We start from the raw sequence: 20,931 nt of genomic DNA on the forward strand, positions 1-20,931 counted from the left end.
ATGCCCTGCTGCCTGCATTGTGAGCCCATAAATCTGGTCTGAATTTTAAATCGACACATAGAAGTGCCCCATGATACTAAGAACAAGATAATTAACTCCTCCCACATAAGAATTAATTTGTGCACCCACTCAAGTAGGTAACTGACCTAGTTATATGTAAAAAGTAGTAATTCAGACTGCTTCTTCAGCGATCTTAGTGGTCTGAGAAAACATTTAGATACAACTTCTCTAAACATTTGAGGCAGTATTAACTGAGTAGTCAGCAAACCCGCTGTGTTTTTAGAAATCAACATCCTCGAAGAGCAGAAAATTAGCTGCAGTGCAGGAAAGACTGCCAGGCTATCAAGCAAATTGCAATTATAGCAAAAAAAAAAAACCAAACCAAAACAAAACACAAAAACCCTGGATTTTGAAGGGACACTTCATAAATACATTGGTGAAAAACATTTAATGGTAAGCATACATACATGCATGCAATTTCAACAAAAAGGCCTGAATAATTTGGATAGTGTTTTGCTTCAGTATCATGAAACTTGAAAAGTAATAACAGTTCACTGTTCGTGGCTTCCAGATTTAAGTCTAAAACTTACATTTCCCTTCTCTTTTCCTGAAACAGTTATGTTTGGAAATATGTACCAGAGCAATAGCATACACGAAAGACAGACATATGTATCTATATATACAATTTTCTTTTATTAACAAGGTATGTCACTACTGAACAAGGCAACTGGGAAATACAAGGACTGGACATATACATGAAAATTTTACAACTTGACAAAAAATTGGCATATGACTTATATACAGATGCAAATAATAAAGGTTACAACTCTAGTGTATTTGATTAAACACAGTCCTAATCACTTACATTATGAAAATATGAAGTTGATCATACAGAGGACAATACTCTAAAAATAATAACAATTTAAAAATTTCAAAACCTTCTATGTCCATCCATTTTACAGAACATCACTATAGCTTTTCCTACTACCATATACATGAAAGATTATCAAAAATATATTGATGGGTCTATCGCTAAACATGAATGTTTATATTTACATTTAAGTTAGCAAATTCTTCACCAAATGCTTTATATACAAAACTCAATTTGCCCTTTGTGAAAGAGTCATTAAAAAGTTAAAAACCATAGAAATGCCAGTTAGAAATAATGCATTCCAAAAATTGGACTTGTTTACAACAACTGAGAACAATTGAAAATAATTTATGATAAAGTATGTCATTTTAGTACACGTACTCTTACAACACTTTAGTTCCAATACAGAGTGGTAGGAATCTTGTCCTGTGTGTTCTTTGAGTTTCTTCCAGTAATGCTGCAAGAAAAAAGAAAAATTCTTAAGCAGTTTGTCATGAGTCTTTGAAGAAGGCAGAAATAATTCAAGGGACCAATATTCTTTCCCCCCTTCTCAGTGCAGGAAGCCCCATCCCCATTTGTATTAGTCCAAATACTCAGAATTCTCATTTCTTACTCCTTAGAGGCTAAAAGGGGAAGGAAAAAAAAAAAAACCACAAAAACAAAAACAAAAAAAGAAGAGAGAAAACCAACAGCCTCCATACTTTAGTGCTATTCAGAAGGCACACACCCTTTTGCCAGCAGTGTTTTTGAGTATGATCTTGGCTGATTTTTGTATTTGACTATAATGCTTTTGCAGCATGCTTTGAACACCCCTAACAAAATCAGTCTTCTCTGCCAAACTATAAACCCCTCCAACCTGTCTCTCAATTGAAAAAGAGCTTAGACAGGAACCAGACATTCGCTCTGCAGGCACTTCTACACAGACATGAGCACCTAAGGAATTCTGCAATACAAAACATGGATGCTGAATGACCTACACATAATAAGGACTAGACAGCTACTGAAACACTGACTCTCTCGGAATTATGTTCCACTCAGGCCCATCCAAGTACCAGAAATCAGTTTGAGAACACAGAAGCACAGTTTACAGTGCTTCCAGTATGTGAGAAAATAGCAGATGGATCAATCGCTAAGGTCTCAGCTCACTTCTCCAAGTGACAGGCATTATGGAAACAATGCTGTGGTTCTTCACTGAATCAAATTCATACAACACAATTGTTCATAATCCACCACAATAACTTTGTCAAAGTCCTGACACCACATAACAAGCAAAATCAGATCTTGCTGTCAAATCTAAATGAAGTGGATTGAATTTTCCGTTTTGTCTCTAGAGATGCTGAATGCATCTTCTATACTTGCTGTATGGAATCCCCATCTTCCAATCCCACCGAAGTCTCTCCATGTCCTATTATCTTGCCTATATGCTATTCTTATTCTTTAAACTCCATAATGACCAACTCTTGTTTTTTGTAAAAGATAAGAATGGAATGACATCTCAATCACCTTTAATCTATGCACCCACACTCCTATTCTTGACATCTTGTCCCCTCTTGTTTCAGACAGGCCTCCACTCTTTGGCTTTCCTCCTAAGTAACTACTCTTTAACTTGTCTTTCAGGTCATCTTCCTTATTCCTCTCAGATCAAGCTCACTGGGGGAAGGGATGTAACCTCTTTGGCCTTCTCTTTTCTCTATCCTGTTCCTAAATAACTTCATCCAAAAAGATAAAATCCAATTATCTTCTCTGTGTTGATGATTTCACACATATCAAACTCTTTCTCCAATTTACTGCTCTCTCTACACATTTTCACACCTGTTCATGTGTATCTATTTAGCAATGCCTCCTCCTCCAAATTCAAGTACTTTTCTTGACAAACTTTGGCAATCTGAGCATCCTGCTTAGGTTACAGATGAATGACAAATGCTCAAGTCTTCAAATCCTTCTTGTCCCTACATCTTTACATGCAATAACTACATCAGCATTTTGCAGGTTTTCTGCAGTCTCTCTCTAAAACATGTTCTGCTTAGTCCACTTGTACATCAAACTGTAATCCAGGCTCTGAGCCTTTCCTTTTGTGTTAGTCTTCTGATTCAGGTCACCATACATTCACACAGTGCTGCTGGCACAATTTAAGGTGAGATGTGGGAGCAGAGATTAACTGAAGCAACATAAGCAGCTCTGCTATGTGTGTGAAACCACAGTTTATCCATCTCCCTTTCATTAACACCTCGATCTGTGTCTGATAATCTTTGGTCTGGTTCTATTTTTATAACTACTTCCTATCTCATACTTTGTAAACTCTCTAGAGCCAGGATTTTCTACTGTGTGTTTGTACTGCACCTGGAACTGAAATATTTACAGCAATAAATTAGGATCCTTTGCATTGCAGTGATATGAATGTTATCATAGACACAAAATCTGTACAGGAATTTACTCATTAACAAGATAATTTAAGGTCTCTCAGATCTTACCAGTTTAACTTGTGCTCTGTCGCTGGACTTTTGGTCTAACGCTCTCAGTTTCTTCTTCTGGATTTGGGCGTTTCCCTGCACTAATGCCAGTACCAAAGGCTGTTCTTCCTGATAATTTAAAACCAGTATTTACATTAAGACTCTACTGCACCTTTATATACTCAGGAAAAGCGTTTCAGTTTTTTTGTTGTTCATTAAATTACCTGCTTGCAATAAGTGTGATTGCTGATTGTCTCCATGAGCATAGTGTAAGATACTACTTGCTTGACAGTAACCTGTTCAGATACAGTAGATATTTATTATAATAAATAAAATTTAGAACTGCAAGTGTACAATTACATTCTTTACAAAACCAGAAAGGAGCCAATTGATTTATTTTCCATCAACAAGGAAAATCCTGCCAGAAACCATCCTGAATGCAGGAGAGTTCTTATGCAAAAAAAAAAAGCCTCATGGCAGCCTACAGCAGTTAAATATATATGCACTTATATATACAGAGTGTACAATATGAAGTGCATACATATTTATGTATTATATTTGCAACAAGCAGAATGTTTATATATCCAAACACTTTAATTCTAAGTTGTTATAAATTTTAACATTTGTTCTGCCAAGTCTCCTCATCCTTTTTATAATTCTGCTATAGCAATAGTAGCAAATCCTTAGCATAACTAAGTTGTGGAAAAAAAAATCATGCAACTAACTTAAAGAAAGATGCGAATTATTTTCTGATTCACGTAAACTATCCACTGGCAACCTTGACACTGAGCGCTCTGCATAAGTAGTGCACATTAGCAAAAGCAGTTGCAAGGTTTCTTATTCTGAACAGTTGCAGTGTTCTGGATGCTTAAACAAAACACATTACAGTCTTTCATGATCAGTGAACACACAACCTCTGTTAAGATTGCAAAGAAAGAAACAGTTGTGCTAAATTTGATTGCAACTTTGATCTACCACAAACCACAGCTTAAGCTTCTGTATAGTTCAAGCAACAAAAATTTGCCTCCACAATATGAGAATATCCACACAAAACTGTGGAAATTGATTATATATGGAAAGAGTGATAATGAAATCAGGGAAAAGATAACGTGCAAACTTTGCTAGCAAATACACAAAGTGAACTTCTTTCTTTCAGTATCTTTCATTTAAAGTAACCTAGGATAATGTTTATTAATTTTTCATACTTATGATCCCTCCCACTCAAGACATACAAATATCGTTCTAGATGAGCATTTTAGAAATAAAAGTGACAAGACAAGCAAGTTCACTCTAACAAATAATTTTTATGTTTCAAGAACAGAAACAAGGCCAGTTCAAGTTGTAGACAGCAGCTGACACCAAAAAGCAATCCATGTTATTTTGATGTTTTGTCTGTTTTTCCATAGTTGCGAGGATTTGGAGATCCTCTACAGACAGGCACTGCCATAATACCTTGCTGCTGAATTCCACTTGCTCCTGTATGAGAGTCTCCCAGGGCACATGGCTGAACAACTGCATGACCATCACCAGTTCCCAGTTGAGCTCCTGGAGAGGCAGGAAAAAGACTTAAACATAACAGAAGATACAATTCCAGTGCTGGAATTTAAAATATTGGGGGTTTTCCCCTCTTCAAGAGGTAGACTTTCATTGTGGCTTTTTTTTTCAAACCACCTCAGGACAGGTCCAAAGCTCTAATGCTTTCATCTTTCCAAATTCACACTTGCAAATTCAGATGAATAGACAAAAACCTCCTATAAAATGGATACATTTCTGATGTGGAAAGTGCAAGTACATGTACACATTTAAGTATATATGTATACATTTTAAGGAGAAAAGAGTGCACATAATGTTAATATTTTAAACTAAGCCCTTACTGTCTTCTAAATCTCTGAACTTGAAAGAAATAAAAGGTCAAGCACCGAGCTTTAAGGAGTCTAATTCTTTGAAAGGACCTGTACTGGCTGAGAAGAATAAGGTCCATCTTCCTCTGCAATCTGCTTCTAACCTTGACTAAAGCCTAAGGAGAACACAAAACCAGTAAGTTTCCAGTTCTGCTGTATCCTTTTAGAATGAGAAGTCAAGGTGTACATAGGATTCAAGATGTTGATGCACCATGGATTCATACAACGTTAATACTGTTATTTCTTTTTTTCTTAGTAAGTAGTTAATGCTGGTCTTTGTATGTTACAATAAGAACGTTAATAGTCTAATGTAATTTTCATCAAAACTGTACGGTCAATTCTATATTAAGTTCTTTCAGACACTGTCCACCATATTGTTGTTGACATCATGGTAGAATTAAATTCCAGTAAGCAATCTAATGCTAGCATTAGAGAAGTTTACAAATAAACAGTTCTGACTTGAAAATTCACAAATCACTCCTTATTCCAAGCATCAAGATGCTTGTAGACTTCTAGAAGAAAATTACATTCAAATGCTTTTGAAATTAAACTGTTTGATACATGTTAGTAAGTAATTTTCAGGGGAAAAAAAAACACCAGGTTAAAAAATTCTTAGATGTTTGAGATTAAAAAAAAAAATAAAAAATCTAAAGATGTCTACATACAAATGCTACCAAACAGTGAATAAATCTGAACATGTTTATGACTTGTAGAGAAAACTGTCTTGTGAAAACAGCTCTTTCTTATAATACATAATGCCAAGGGCATTATAAAAGAAGTTTGTGTGGTTCAGTTCCAATAATTCTATGTATTGAAAGAATGTGACCGACCTCCTGTACTACCACAACCAGAAATGCTTTCTCCTGGTGAATAGCCCATTAGGCCACCATTTCCATTTCCATTTGGATTAGAAGGCACTGTTGCAAGAAGACCTAAGCAATGAAATAAAATATACAGCCATAAAGAAAGACAGCAACAAAAGAGATTAAGTGTAGCATGCTTTTTTCCCTTAGGGTAGCCAATTCTCCACCCTCACCCCCAGTGGTTTGCCTTTGTAACAGGGAAACATCTCTCTATCTTGCCTACTTCTGGGATCTTGCCAAGTAATTTTAGTTCACAATTACTTAACAGGCATTTTCTACATAATATTCTGCATAACTTTTCCAACATTCATTAGTTACACTTGTTCGCTATGTTGCATTGGAGTGCAATGCATCCTGATTCTATATCCAATATCTGAACATACTGCTTACACTTCCCAGAGCAACACAAGTGCATGTGGTTTACCTCCGAGAGAAAAGGGGACAGTGTTTCCTAACTAGGAAGAATGCTACCAGAGATTACTTACATCTAATATTTTCATTTATTTGGATACACAACCCTGGTCACCACACTGAGCTCACCCCTGATTACCACTGCTATAGGACAAAATTATTGATTGCTAGAAGGTGAGAGGAGTTTTCAAATAAATTCAATAGCCTATAACCATACCTAGTCCTCTGTATCGTGAAAGCTGCTGGTAGATTTGTTTCATCCTCTCAATATTCAGACGGCTTGCCTCTGCATGATTTACCATTGGTTTGGGATAATTAACTCCTATAACACATTTTGCAGCTTTCTGGACGCTCTCTGGTGCATTCCAAGGATCATAGATGTATTTTGCAGGGAAACCTCTAAGTACTGGCAAATAACGTCTTAAAAAAAAAAAAATAAAAGGTCCTTTTAAGTATAAAGCCACTCCATCCCCAGAAAGGTGATGGAACAACTTGTTCTTGGTGCTGTCTCTAGGCACATCAAGGATAGGGGGATCATTAGGGGCACTCAACATGGCTTCACCAAGGGGAAGTCATGCTTAACCAACTTGATAGCCTTTTATGAGGACATAACCCGGTGGACAGATGATGGTAAAGCTGTGGATGTGGTCTATCTCGATTTCAGTAAAGCGTTTGACACGGTCTCCCACAGCATCCTCGCAGCTAAACTGAGGAAGTGTGGTCTGGATGATCGGGTAGTGAGGTGGATTGTGAACTGGCTGAAGGAAAGAAGCCAGAGAGTGGTGGTCAATGGGACAGAGTCCAGTTGGAGGCCTGTGTCTAGCGGAGTCCCTCAAGGGTCGGTACTGGGACCAGTTCTATTCAATATATTCATTAATGACTTGGATGAGGGAATAGAGGGCACTGTCAGCAAGTTCGCTGATGACACAAAACTGGGAGGAGTGGCTGACACAACGGAAGGCTGCGCAGCCATTCAGAGGGACCTAGACAGGCTGGAGAGCTGGGCAGGGAGAAACTTAATGAAATATAACAAGGGCAAGTGTAGGGTCCTGCATCTGGGCAAGAACAACCCCATGTATGAGTACAAGTTGGGGACAGACCTGTTGGAGACCAGCGTAGGGGAAAGGGACCTGGGGGTGCTAGTGGACAGCAGGATGACCATGAGCCAGCAGTGTGCCCTTGTGGCCAAGAAGGCCAATGGCATCCTGGGGTGTATTAGAAGGGGTGTGGTTAGCAGGTCAAGAGAGGTTCTCCTCCCCCTCTACTCTGCCCTGGTGAGGCCGCATCTGGAGTAGTGTGTCCAGTTCTGGGCCCCTCAGTTCAAGAAGGACAGGGAACTGCTAGAGAGAGTCCAGCGCAGAGCCACAAAGATGATTAAGGGAGTGGAACATCTCCCTTATGAGAAGAGGCTGAGGGAGCTGGGTCTCTTTAGCTTAGAGAAGAGGAGACTGAGGGGTGACCTCATTAATGTTTATAAATATGTAAAGGGCAAGTGTTATGAGGATGGAGCCAGGCTCTTCTCAGTGACATCCCTTGACAGGACAAGGGGCAATGGGTTCAAGCTGGAACACAGGAGGTTTCGCATAAATATGAGGAAAAACTTCTTTACAGTGAGGGTGACCAAACACTGGAACAGGCTGCCCAGAGAGGTTGTGGAGTCTCCTTCTCTGCAGACATTCAAAACCCGCCTGGACACGTTCCTGTGTGATACGGTCTAGGCAATCCTGCTCCGGCAGGGGGATTGGACTAGATGGTCTTTCGAGGTCCCTTCCAATCCCTAACATTCTGTGATTCTGTGATTCTGTGACAGTTTAAGCAACATCCATGAATCACTGCAATTTCTGGACTGTGAGTTACCTGATGTAATCCCCATTTGGGTCAGTTCTTCTGCCAAAACCCACTGGACAGTAGCAGTGAAAAAACTGCTGAAAGAAGGAACTACACGATAGCCACATCCAGCTTCCAGCATTCACGCTCCAATCTGCATCAAGTAATAGCTCTTCAAAGACCTTGAGAAAACGGAGCAACAAGTTAGTCTGAACGTGGCACACCTTCAAGACACCTACTTTTTCAAGAATTGTTCTGAGTTTCTGATTTCAGTACAGAAAACCCAGTTCTTCACACAGCAACACCCTTTCTTACACAGCAACATTCACAGAAAGCTCAGTACACAATTGCAAGTACTTACCCAAATGCCAAACTCAAGAACAAAAGTGTGATAGCCTGTTTGGCTTTTACCCTGTAAAAAAAACCCTTGTAGACATCTCAGAAAGCTACAACCAAAAAGTTACACATTCTTGCATAAACACATCCTTAAAAAATAAATCTTCAAAGGATGGCTGGAGCCTGATTGCTTGCAAGTGGCATTTGTTGATTTCAAAATAAGTTGCTTCATTACAAGTGAGGAAGCTTTGCAAACTTCCAGAGAACAGGGAACATACAACGCACATTTCAAACGTGTAATTGTCGGTCTGAATACCTCACCTTGCGCAGCACCTTTCACTATGCAAGGAGTCCCAAGAGTAGAATTCAAGAGTTTCAGGGTAGCACAAACATTCAGAAGTTGCATTCTTGAAGGCCAGTAGTTAATCTAGTAAGTCACAGTTTTGAGGATGCACACTTAGGATTCCTGGAGGTATATGAACCACCAAGCATGCTGAAGAGTGATGGGACAGATAATGAACTCTCTGGTCTGATGACAAAAAATGTCTTCTCTGGTAATTGCTACCTCTATTATATTAAAAATAATCCATGAGGAAGTTGAAGATTTATGAAGGTTTTACTTTAAATCTGGAGCTCAATAGTCATGAAGCATTCAAGTTTCCAGCACTGATTGTTTTTTTTAATTATTAACACAGACTATACTAACTTGTATAAAAAGAAGTTTCTCTGCTCAGTCAGATCACTAGCAATACAGGGTAACAAGAAATAAAGAGAAGTCTTATTCTTTGAAGGAGAACATTCAAGTACCTTTTATAAAAAAGAATGCACTGAGAAGTAGTTTTCAAAACAGATACTTATTTAATACATATTTTTGCAAGTTCTGATTTTCCTTTCAAACTTGCATTGTCTCCAAATGTTCCAAGTAAGCCAACATCTTTCTTCACGCTGAGCACTAAAACTTAACACCCTACTACTGTCCCCCAGCTTCAACTAATATTATTCCAACATAAAAAATCTGCATAAGGTAATACCTTATATACAAGGATAAACCCTCTCCCTACATATATTCAATAAGGCATTCATTCTACAGTATACACTGAATAAGTGTTACAAAAGTATCTTTGTCTAAGTATCTGCAACTATTTGGGAAAAAAAAAGTGTTTTGAAAAAATAAGATTTATCTTAAAACATTTTCAAAAAACATTTTCAAACAGAAAGTGACTAATAATGTAACAAGATCTTTAGATGAACTTTAAGCATTAGCACACAACTGTTCCACTAGATGATGCCATACAATAAGAGTTTGGAAATAACATCGCTGCAGAAGGCCAGATTAACTTTTGCTAGCTATGGACGTATGAATTAAGCATCCTTCCCTGGATGTCTGGGCCCTCCATATATCTGTATTATTTCGAAAGTAAGAACAAGTTGGCCTTTATCTGTAATATAGAGCTTCGTCATTTGACTGAGTCATCTATGTATGTGCATCTTTGATGTCCTTATCTATGAACTGCAAAAGGAAAATTCCTAAAGCAGCTTATGTTGTTGTGTAAACAAGATAATTTTTTTTTAAAGAAAGGTGTTTGCTTACAACTGATCTGTTAAGGTGAAATTTCATAAGATTATTTATATAAAAATGAGGTCATAATCCTGATGGCAAGTAAATTCTTTTTTAGATTTCAAAAATAAAAAACTGTTTTTAATTGATTAACATTGCTCAGTAAAAGATGTGCCACCCTTCTCAAAACGTAAAACTGATTCAAAGGCTGAGACTAAATTATTCCATGCTTTTCTTCAAAAGACTGACATTTGTCATTTGAACTTGAGCATCTCTTGGATACTTGCATAGCAGTTAACTGCGCTGAAACCTCAGCCAAATCATATTGCCCATACTCACACTTCTAACATTGGGCAAAGGGACAGAAATTGCTGAAAGGACATTCTCAGCTTTTAGTTATCTCCCTTTAACTCCTGTTGTGCTTTCCCTTCGCACGGAAAAGGATGCAAAATGTGAACAGAAACTGTTCACACAGTATGACTGGAAAGAAATTTCAATTACAAGAGTAATCCATATTTATTTGCCAAGATTTAGGAAGAAATCTCAAATTTAAAAGAACTGCAGACCTATTCTGACTGCAAGAAACACTCTGATATTCAAATAAAAGGGGGCATTCAGCAGGCAAAACTTCAGCACCACCGGTTTATCAGAATCAATTTAACTTTGGCCACAATTTAAAGTTTCAAATTCAACTCACACCACACAGTAACAACAATTCTAGAATGACTATCTGAAACTTTAACAGGCACTTTAAGAAATTCAAGAATAAGAAACAATACCTTCATTCCTTCTTCCCAGCTAATCCAGAGGTCACCTCGAGTCAAAAAGCATGCTACAGCATGACGGGCTAAATGGTGAATCCAACCTTCTTGACGAAGCTGCGTCATAATTGCATCAATCCAAGGAAAACCTGTCCTGCCTTCTGCCCACTTGGCCAAGGCCTCAGGATTCTTATCCCATGGAATCTGAACACAGATAGGATTCCCCTCCATTTTATCAAATCGTGGATTGTTAGTCGCCGCCGTGTAGAAAAATTCACGCCATAACAGCTGGCCGTAGAGGGAGAGGGGAGGGGAGCTGTTCTTTTTAACCTGAAGATCATCATTAAACATTTCATTAGGAGAAGAAGTAGGGAAAATCATGCATGTAAGAATGTGTAGCTGACTACGTAGAAATCATACCTTTTTGTAAAGATCTGTTAATTTGAAATAAAATAGACGACAGGACAAACAGCCGAAGCGGAGGTAGGGACTAAGCCCTGTAGGGCTTGCCAGAAGGGAATTTGCATTCATTCGTGGTCTTTCAAAGTTTGCTACCCAAGCCTTAAAAAAACAAAAACAAAAACAAAACAAAAACCACACAGCAGTATCAGACTACAGGCTAGTTAGCAACTTGTGAACATAAAGGGAGAAATCACACACTGTCTATAACTGAATCCAGACACTGGACAGATGATCATGTTACCCACAATATTTAGGGGTTCCTTTTGAACCAGCGGAATCTCTAGAAGGTAATTCATCTCAATGCAGTAGGCATGAACTGTCTTCCAGAACTACCTATCCCTTTCTTTTAAATACAGAGGAAACCTAGACAACTGCCAATACGTTAGTTTTTAGAGGAATTCCCCTTCAAAGTTATAAAAAGTATGTCTCAAGTAAAATTACTGCCAAAGAAAAAATAACTAATTTTTTTTGGAGTAGAAAATAGTATAACAGACTTTCTCTAAACTTCAAATTAAAGATTGTCTGCTATCATCTTTTAAAACTAAGAAACAGCAACATGATTTGTATCATTATATTGAGGCCTTGAGTTCAAGTTTGTGGGTTTGATTTTTTTAAAACAACTTGTCCAATTCCTCTTACATTTCATTGCAAAGAGCAACTATGTTTCCCAGATATGTCATACGTGCAATGACTTGAAACATACCTTTCGTTCTAAATGTCTTTCCAGTCGTGTGAGAGCTTCTGTTTCTCCCCCTGGCCATACTGCAGAAGGCAGACCATCTGTGTCAAAACCTGAAAAACAAATTGAAACAAGGAAATTCCTTGTTTGCTTATACTGTAGGGCAACAAAATTATAGCATATTGATACTTGACTACATTTTATTGTATCTCAAGGATAACCCTAAGTTGGACACACGGCAAAGTACAAGTTTTAAAACAGTATGCAATCAAGTCTTAGCAAAGCACATTCAATACCTCTAACTTACTTGTACGTTTACATTAATTTACATTACAAGTTTTACATGCTGAATGGTCTTCAATTCCACTTCTTGTTTTTCGCACAAACTGTCTCTTCTATCGTTTTTCAAATTATTTTCAAGTTCTCAGCTCTGCAATATGTGGGCTATCCCAAAACCACAACTTTTTTTTTTTTTTAAATTACTACTAAGAAGCAACAATTGCTATTGTAATTTACAGAACGTCTAAAAACTTCTTCCATCAAGTTAAAAGCATGAGTGCTATCTTCATAACATTCCTAGGTTTCATTGACCTTGACTTAAATAACAGATGGGGATTATTGTCAATTTGATGATAAACACATACTTGAGCTGCAAAAGAAAGATGAAAAGAAGGTAACAAGATTTCTTCCACACCCCCACACCTCCCCCAAGATTATTCACCAGGTGCATGAGATAACACGTCTGCCTATAGTTTAACCACTGTACAGTGAGATTGTCTCATCTTAAAAAGGCTTTAAAAGCAAGGTCTGTTGTATAAGAGTTCAAATGGACTAGACAAAGCAGCCAGAGCTTAGCCAAAAGACCCTTTTGTTAGCAATTTGGAGGTCATGCCACATTTGCTTGTATTTCAGGGCAGGAGAGAACAGGAAAAAGAGAGGGGGGGCTCACAGGATAACAGCTTGATACTATTTCTTAAAATTAAATTTACAGAAACAAGACTTTTTTTTCCCCAAGAAGCTTCTAAAAATAATGATTTGCCTTATTGTTATTTTTTTTTGGCATTGCAAGATAAGACAGCTTTTTTTAATTAATTTGTAAAATGACAGATTAATGACCTGAAACACAAAGATACCAAATGCATTTAATACAAAATCAAGTATCAAAGGCTATTAGTAGCTTAATGATTATTTAGTACCATGGAAAAATGGCTACACTGTATTATAAGAAGCCAAACAGTACTTAGTGTAGTTTGATCTGACCTCAGATTTAAAAGAAAACAACTAAAATTTACAGAGTTGATTATCCTTTTTTGTTCCTTTTGTACGTCATAATTGGCGTCAGTTTAACGATTAACCATAAGCAGTACCTCTCTCATGGTTATTTTAAGTATTACGCTTTTAGTGGTAGATTACATCTTACTTGTTTCACAATATCAAAGCAGTCCTAGAACATACCCAGCTCTTCAAGTGATGGGACACCGTATTTCTCGTCATGGTCATCAGAAACTGGAGTAGCACATTTTTCCATTACTTCTGGGGTTATAGTCTCCACTGGCATCTCCAGTGGTTCCATTCTACTAATTAGGGTCTGGAATCGCTTGTAAGTAAGAGGAGGCTGTCCACCATTTAATTCTATTATTCTGGATTGACAAAAAAGAAAAAAAAAAGTAGTATGTCAGACAATAGTATATAATTATTTTTTTTTTTTTATAAAATATACATACCTATACACACAGAGAAATACCTTCTTACCTGCCTCTAGCATGTTATATAAAATCACAGATATACATGGTAATACAGACAGTTTGAACTTTAATTTTACCATCCTTTTTTCTCCACCAGGGATACATATAAATTAACTGTTTATAACCAAGTCAATTATTCTTCATTCTTGGGTTGAGGGAAATCCCTCAAGAACAAGTAGGTAATGAATCTGGACAGCTCAAGGCAAAGAAAAATACAGATCAGCAAAGCAGATGCGAGATCGTTAACTACATAAAGATACATCAAAGTCACCTCCAAGATTATGCTATTTGCATTTAAAAAAAAAAATCTATTTTTCTATTCTGGTATTGAGAACAGTAGTCAATATTACAACTGTCTTAATATAGGGAACAAGTAAGGTGTAGTTTACACACAATGACTGTTGTAAAAACACACAGTTTCTATATTTTGTATTGTCACCTTAAATATATCTAAAATCTCAGAAACAGGAAAACCTCAAAGAAATAATTTATGAACTGGCAGATGGAACCAACCGTTCATTTGAGGGAGGTGCTTGGGTGGGGACAGAAGAAAAGGAATTTTCAATTTAGGATTAAAAAAAAAAAAAAAAAAATCAGGCATTGGTTTCGAAACAGTAGATAATTCCCTTTCCTCCCGTATGTCTAGCTGCCTCTCATACATCGGCTTACAACAGAATAAAACAGGCATCTACCACAATACATTACTCAACGTTAAGAGAAGCCAAGTCATACTTTTGGATTATGTTTCTATAATAGGAAGCTAATACTAATCCATTTAAATAGAGCAGTGCAAAAATACAAACAAGACACTAAGTAACGCAACACAGCAATATCAAACAAACCCCAATTAAATATATAACTGATAGGAAAAAGTTCTTCAAAAATAAAAGACTTTCTGCTAACTTGTGTACAGCAAGTGAAGTAAGGACCAAACAATCTAACAAAACAACTAAACAACAACAGATCTTATTTGGGAGAAGTTACAGGCATGTTTGAGTAACTTCATTGTAAAGACAGATAATTAACATGACCATTATTATCAACACAACTCCAAAATGAAACAGTATTCCACAGTTACATAGCATTTCTTGGAGTTGCAAAGTTCTACTCAGTATGTAATAAAATTTTGATGGATGGATAAAAGAGAAACAAAACAAATTTGTAGTCTTCCTAACTATAAAGTGCTCTGCACAGAAAGTAGCACACAGTATCTAACCAAATACTACATAAAATTCATATTTTTTTTCCTTTTAGAAATCAGAGGTAATAGTAACTTACTTGTCTAGGTCATATAATGTATGAGAAATGCGAACAATGACCTCCACTCCAGCTTCACTCGCCAGCTTCTTAATTGCTGCATCTCTTTCCTTCCCAAATGGTTCAGAATCATATTCAATAGAAAGTTTTGCAATATTCCATTCCTGCAACACAGAACAACAACATGGTCCTTCATCAAGTCAGCTGCTTGATGAAGGGTGATGGAAAGGTGAATGGGAAGGACAGTGACAAGATGAAACACCAGTTATTACCTGCTGATAGTTGTCAGATATACATAAAGGCCCAAAATACATTTAGACACCCAGACTCAAAAATGAAGTCCAACGTTTTGGCATCTAAGTAGGAATCAGGCATAAAAAAGCCTCTACTTATCTGTCCCATTACTATGAGTGCACACAGTAATGGGACAACTTCTCTGCAAATTTTGAAAACCCTAACTTTAGGATCCATATAGCTTAAGAGACACAACAGAAGGGAAGGATGATAGAGGCTGTCTTCTGGACATTAATCAGCAGTATCCTGCTCTGCAGAAAAACTTTTCACATATGCCTGTCACCTTTAACAGCAGAACTGAAGTTTCAGCAGCGGGGGGCACAAAATACACCCCCTGCCTCAAAACAAACACCACACATTTTCCTCCCCTTTTCCAAATCCCTACCCCTCACCCACCAGAATGGACAATCTTCAAATTCTCAATTTATAAATAAAAAAAAAATAAATCTGTCTCCTAAAAAGAGGACGCCTTCAAGTCTAACATACTTTATGTCACAGATGCTGTTACCAAGGTCAACAGTACCAGGTGGGGCAAAAAAGTGAAGAAAGGGATCGCTAATGGCTAAGGCTTCTGCAACAGTAGGAAACTGGAAAGGTGAAGTATGCACAGAATGATCCTAGAAAGCCATCCTGACAATCAAACTCAGAGAAATACCTTTCTAATCTCTCAGAATCTTAATCAGTTGATTTAAACACACCAGCCAGACTATTTCAGAGAACTGGATTTACACAAGAGAGCCAAGGGGGACTCTACTGTTCACCTAAGGTGCTGCTTCACTTCTAGACTCTCTAGCTCTCTCCTAGACGAAGCCCAGGTATAACCCTAGGGACAGGCAACTCCAAGGAGTGCTTGCTCTTTGCAAGAAGGCTTGGCTCCTTCTATCATTAAGCCAAGACTGACCCAGAAGGCCCCGAATCCTCAAGCAACCTCCTATACCATCATACAACATTTATTTCCCATTTCATAATGTAAACCCACTGCCTGACAAGTTGCAGCAGCTATTTTTCTAAATCTTTCTTTCCTCTGGCATATTGAAAAGAAAACCATAAAAACTGTGTCCAAGAGCCAGAGTCATGTCCCCAAGAGAGCCAAGGAACTCTGATACAAGTGTTACGTGATGCGAATACATCAGCATGAGCTAGGCACTTAGAATAAGCATGGACACAAATTGCTTTGCACATGCTGCTGGATGCTTTCAGCAACACTGATGCATTTAAAGAATTAGAGATTGCTCCAATTCTATTTTCTTTATCAAGCCAGTCCCAAAGAGCTAGAGATACAGAGCAGACCAGGACAAACTGAAGAGCATGAGGCAAGAACCATGCAAAACTTGCATGGTTCAAGTTAACCAACAGGTGCCAAGTAGGTGACTCCTACTAGTAGAAGTTGCATCTCTGCAGTCAGGTGGAACCATTATCCTCAAGTTACTTAAAAAAACTAACAAAAAAAAAAACCCACACAAAAAAACCCAAACAAAACAAACAACCCAAAACCCTAAAAGAATTTTGCAAAGACCTGATAGTTTGTCTTTACCAAAAAAGTCCACTGGTAAAAATATTCCATCTATATGCACTACTCCAGAGGATGACAGCCTACTGCTGCTATCAGCAGCACTGTTAGCTAGTACTGCTGAAAACATGTGACACCGAATTCAGTGTCTTAAGGGAAGCAAAGCTGCTCTGAAGGACTGGAAAGAGGAAAGCAGTCATATATATATATATATATATATATATATATATATACACACACACATGCACACGTGAATTAAAGAGCCTAAAGGTCCTTGAGGCCTTTTGCAAGGGTAAAGACAGATCAGTGCTCTGTCTTTTGAAGGAATTGTCCTTCAGCCTGTGAAAAGGAGAGCCCTACCAAGAAACAGCTGTGAAACATTCATCCCCAGGAAACACACAGATGCTGGCATCTGTGATAGGGGCTCCTGACATAAGGCTCTACAGAAGTTCCACTATCTCCTACCATTATTTACTTAAAGTTATCTTCTCCCAGCCAAAAAACATCTACATGTGTTCTTCAGGGTCAGAATCATCACTCACCTTTAAGACGTTTTATGAGGATGATCTGAAAAGCTTGATTCAGTGTTATATGCCCTTCACTGCACTGCAAGTGCCTGATGTACAGCTACTGCTCTGGCAAAAGAAGCTGTGAGATTAATGATATGAGATAGATGCATGTTCTAGGTAGTCTTCAGCCAAAAGTTGAAGAAGCCCTCAAGAGCTTCAACAATGCCTCTTATTTGTTCAAGGATAGAGGATGTCCTGAAAAGCCCCTCAGTGAACAAATATATGATAAAGACACTTTTTGGTAATTTGAAGAACCAGAAGACATACCCAGGTGTGAATGTTCTTTTTTGATTACTATACACTATCTATATGACAAGTTATTTTCATTACCTTCTCAGCACTAAAATTAATCTTCTGAAAACGTGGCACTCCAGTGCTGTTAGGCCTAGAAAGATCAGCCTAGTAGCAAGATCTGAAACAGGAGTTGTCAAAGTAGTCATTAAAGTATTTAAGAAAACTTGTCACAGGGCACTCGAATCCAAAGGCAACACACACAACAGCGAAGATCTTTGCCCCTATTTAAATGCAATCAAACCAAATTTGGCATGCAGATGTAACAAGCTTGAATATCTGGGGGGTTGCAAGCAGCAACTAATACCACAACACACCTGCAGGAAATTCTTCAGCAAAGGGAAATCAAGGGAAGACCAGTTAGAGTACCATCCAGTTGGCATTTCACAACTAAAGCCCAAGAATGAAGATGGAAATGCGAGTTGTGACTGAGTTTTCAGCTTGGCATTGAAGACTTGGGAATAAAATCTTGAACACATAATCTCTTTGGAAAAAGAGATATTCATTTTTTTCCCCACAGTCTTGCTTGTCTCAGTCATCCCAATCCAGTCATTCCATAAAAACTTTTAAAACCAATCTGCAAAGTGATCTCTTTTACTATCCTATTATAGTATCATTACCTTAAATACACTATTATCCATGGAAGACAACTTAATATCAGTAACAATCCCTCACAGCCTTAATTTGCTCAATAATAAGACCCTTTCCCATAGAAGCCTTAAACTACTTTGACTAGAAATTGCTTTTTACCTGCACTATACTTTTACCAAGCCTACTACCAGCAAAAAGCTTATTAAACCACTTTTAATGGTCAAAAAGCAACCACAGCAGACATTTCGCCTAAATTAAACATTGCTTTTACAGGTCAGGCTTTGACCTGGATTCACGTGCACAGAATTATATTTCATCATTTCAAAAGGACCGTGGAAAGGAAAATTTAGTAATATACAGTACCTACACGTAGCAAACCATTAGAAATCAGTTCCATTTCTGGAAAGAAAGAAACCAAAAACTGTAAAGTCTAAGAGCAACTCAGTTCAGCTGGTGATATGCACATTAGAGGGGAAAAACTCAAATCTAAAAAAAACTACCTTAAAGAGAAACTGCAAGGATGCTGTTAAGTATTTGCATAGATAACAACTTGCACTGAAGTATATAGTACAAGAAATATTCCTAGTTGAAATTAGTTTGTCAGTCATATTTATAGATAGAAGCAACAACTGCAAGGTGGCATTTACCTTAAAAAGTCTGGGGAAAACATCTGCTGGCTGTCCACGAATAACAAACAACCGTGAATTCAGTTTCCGTAGATTGGCATCAAGATCCTCAAGACATTGAAGCAGGAATCTGCAAGGCATTGTAAGAAACATTTATTTTCTGAGGCAAATTAGACAATTTTACAATAGAAAAGGGAACTAAGAGGAACAATCCAACAACTATTATCAGACCTTCAGTATTTGGGTGATACATGCATGTTCACATCCTAATTACACTTAGCTTACAGTAATTCAATACAATATAATATATTCAAATGATATGTTCAGAAAGCCAAACTGCACTGTCATTTAAGTTTTCACCTCAACACTATTTCAACTTTGGAATGGACTGAAACATACTTCTAGTTTTAGTTAAGACTTGAGTATCTTGTCACTGTAAAGCAAAAAGCACACCACGGGGGGGGGGGGGGAAAAACAAACAAACAACAAACAGACAACCAGCTGTTGGCATACTGCTACTAAACTTAATCCAAGTCCTTCTTACAACACAGCAGCCTGAACTGTTACTAAAAACAGCATACCAGAGGACTACATGGTCATAACTATCCCTTTGGTCTTCATTTATAAAAATAGCCTGTTTCACACATCTTGGCTGTAACCTCACCTGAATTATTTAATGAGCAAATCAGCAAACAAGATTTTAAAAAAGGTGGAGGGAGGAATGGGGTGCTGCAAATCTGCAAGTCTTCAAGAGCAACAAGTAGTTGCGCAAAGGATGTTGAGACAGGTTCATGCCAAGATTTATTAGTGGGTTCAGTAACTAAAAGTAACTCCACAGGTGAAAGTTGTTTGGGGGAAGAAATAAAAACAAAAGGAAGCAGAGGAAAAATGGAAACTTTCCCTTGTGGCCAGCCAGCCAGAGAGATGCTGGGGGTCCCCAGATGAGTGCCCTTCCCCGGACTCCTCTCCAGCATCGCAAGTGGCTCCCCCACAATATTCTTCCTCGTAGTAACAACACAGTTTTTACCAGGAGCCGCTCAAACCTGGTAAACCAGAAAGTGGCTGTTCTTACTTACAATGCTGTTGGCACTCAAAGTGCGCGTTGATTAGGGCAACTGCTGAGTCAGAGCCTGCCGGTCATTAACCTCTGTGCACATACATTACTGGATCCCCTGCCATAAACCAAAAGCTACACCCAAAGGGCAAAAGAAGAGGAGATTCCCACACCACAGGCCATTATTCTGAGAGAGTCTGCTGTAACGACACTATGTGCAGGTGCAAGGCCCTGAGGACAGCACCGCAGGAGCAACCACCCAAGACCCCGACGCAGAGAAAGCCGTGCCCCAGAGGCCTGGGGACGCTGCGCCCACAGCCAGGGTGAAAGGGTGCCGAGCTAGCAGGGGAGGGCAGGCAGCACCCCTCCAAGTGCCCAGAGCATTACAAAGGCAAAGACACAGAGCAACCAGGTTTAGTAAAGTCAGGAGTCCATAAAACACCTAGGTTTTTAAGAATGAATCCTAAAAAATAACCGGTTACAACAAAAATGCTACACCTTCTAGGAGGGATATAGCATACATGACTGTTTTAAACCTACTAACATTTTCTATATTCTCTAGATATTTAGCAATATATGTGATGCCTACCTAACACACATTGCTTCCAACTTTATATGGAAAAAAAATATCAAAAATAATATATAGAGGGCTGGGACGAAAACGGCCTAGCTGCTATTAAATGCCTAAAATGTGTGGCCCACTCGACCTGAAAGGGTAACAGCAGGCAAGTCTGAGAGGAAGCCAGCGCACAAGAATACAACAGCTTCTTGGCTGGCAACTATGCTTATATGCTTTATGACTAGAACAAGCCAAAAATGACTAATTCTCTCTCTTTGATAAATTTTGTTTGAAAAAACTCCGGAGTAGCGAGACC

General features: G+C 38.1%; 1 protein-coding gene across 1 annotated transcript in view; it reads right to left on the reverse strand.

The window, feature by feature from the left end:
- Positions 1-672: 672 nt before the first annotated feature.
- Positions 673-20,931, reverse strand: part of CRY1 (cryptochrome circadian regulator 1) — a 40,495-nt gene continuing 20,236 nt past the window's right edge. The window contains exons 2-14 of the mRNA XM_068400630.1: positions 19,024-19,132; positions 15,143-15,285; positions 13,575-13,759; positions 12,144-12,232; positions 11,399-11,539; positions 10,997-11,308; positions 8,354-8,505; positions 6,714-6,916; positions 6,053-6,154; positions 4,774-4,866; positions 3,546-3,617; positions 3,343-3,450; positions 673-1,328 (exon numbers count right to left, since the gene is read on the reverse strand). Coding sequence (XP_068256731.1) covers positions 3,347-3,450; positions 3,546-3,617; positions 4,774-4,866; positions 6,053-6,154; positions 6,714-6,916; positions 8,354-8,505; positions 10,997-11,308; positions 11,399-11,539; positions 12,144-12,232; positions 13,575-13,759; positions 15,143-15,285; positions 19,024-19,132 — 1,705 coding nt within the window. The 3' untranslated portion in view covers positions 673-1,328; positions 3,343-3,346. The remainder of the gene's footprint in view (positions 1,329-3,342; positions 3,451-3,545; positions 3,618-4,773; positions 4,867-6,052; positions 6,155-6,713; positions 6,917-8,353; positions 8,506-10,996; positions 11,309-11,398; positions 11,540-12,143; positions 12,233-13,574; positions 13,760-15,142; positions 15,286-19,023; positions 19,133-20,931) is intronic.

The sequence above is a fragment of the Nyctibius grandis genome, chromosome 5 (assembly GCF_013368605.1).
Source record: "Nyctibius grandis isolate bNycGra1 chromosome 5, bNycGra1.pri, whole genome shotgun sequence".
Lineage (NCBI taxonomy): Eukaryota > Metazoa > Chordata > Aves > Nyctibiiformes > Nyctibiidae > Nyctibius > Nyctibius grandis.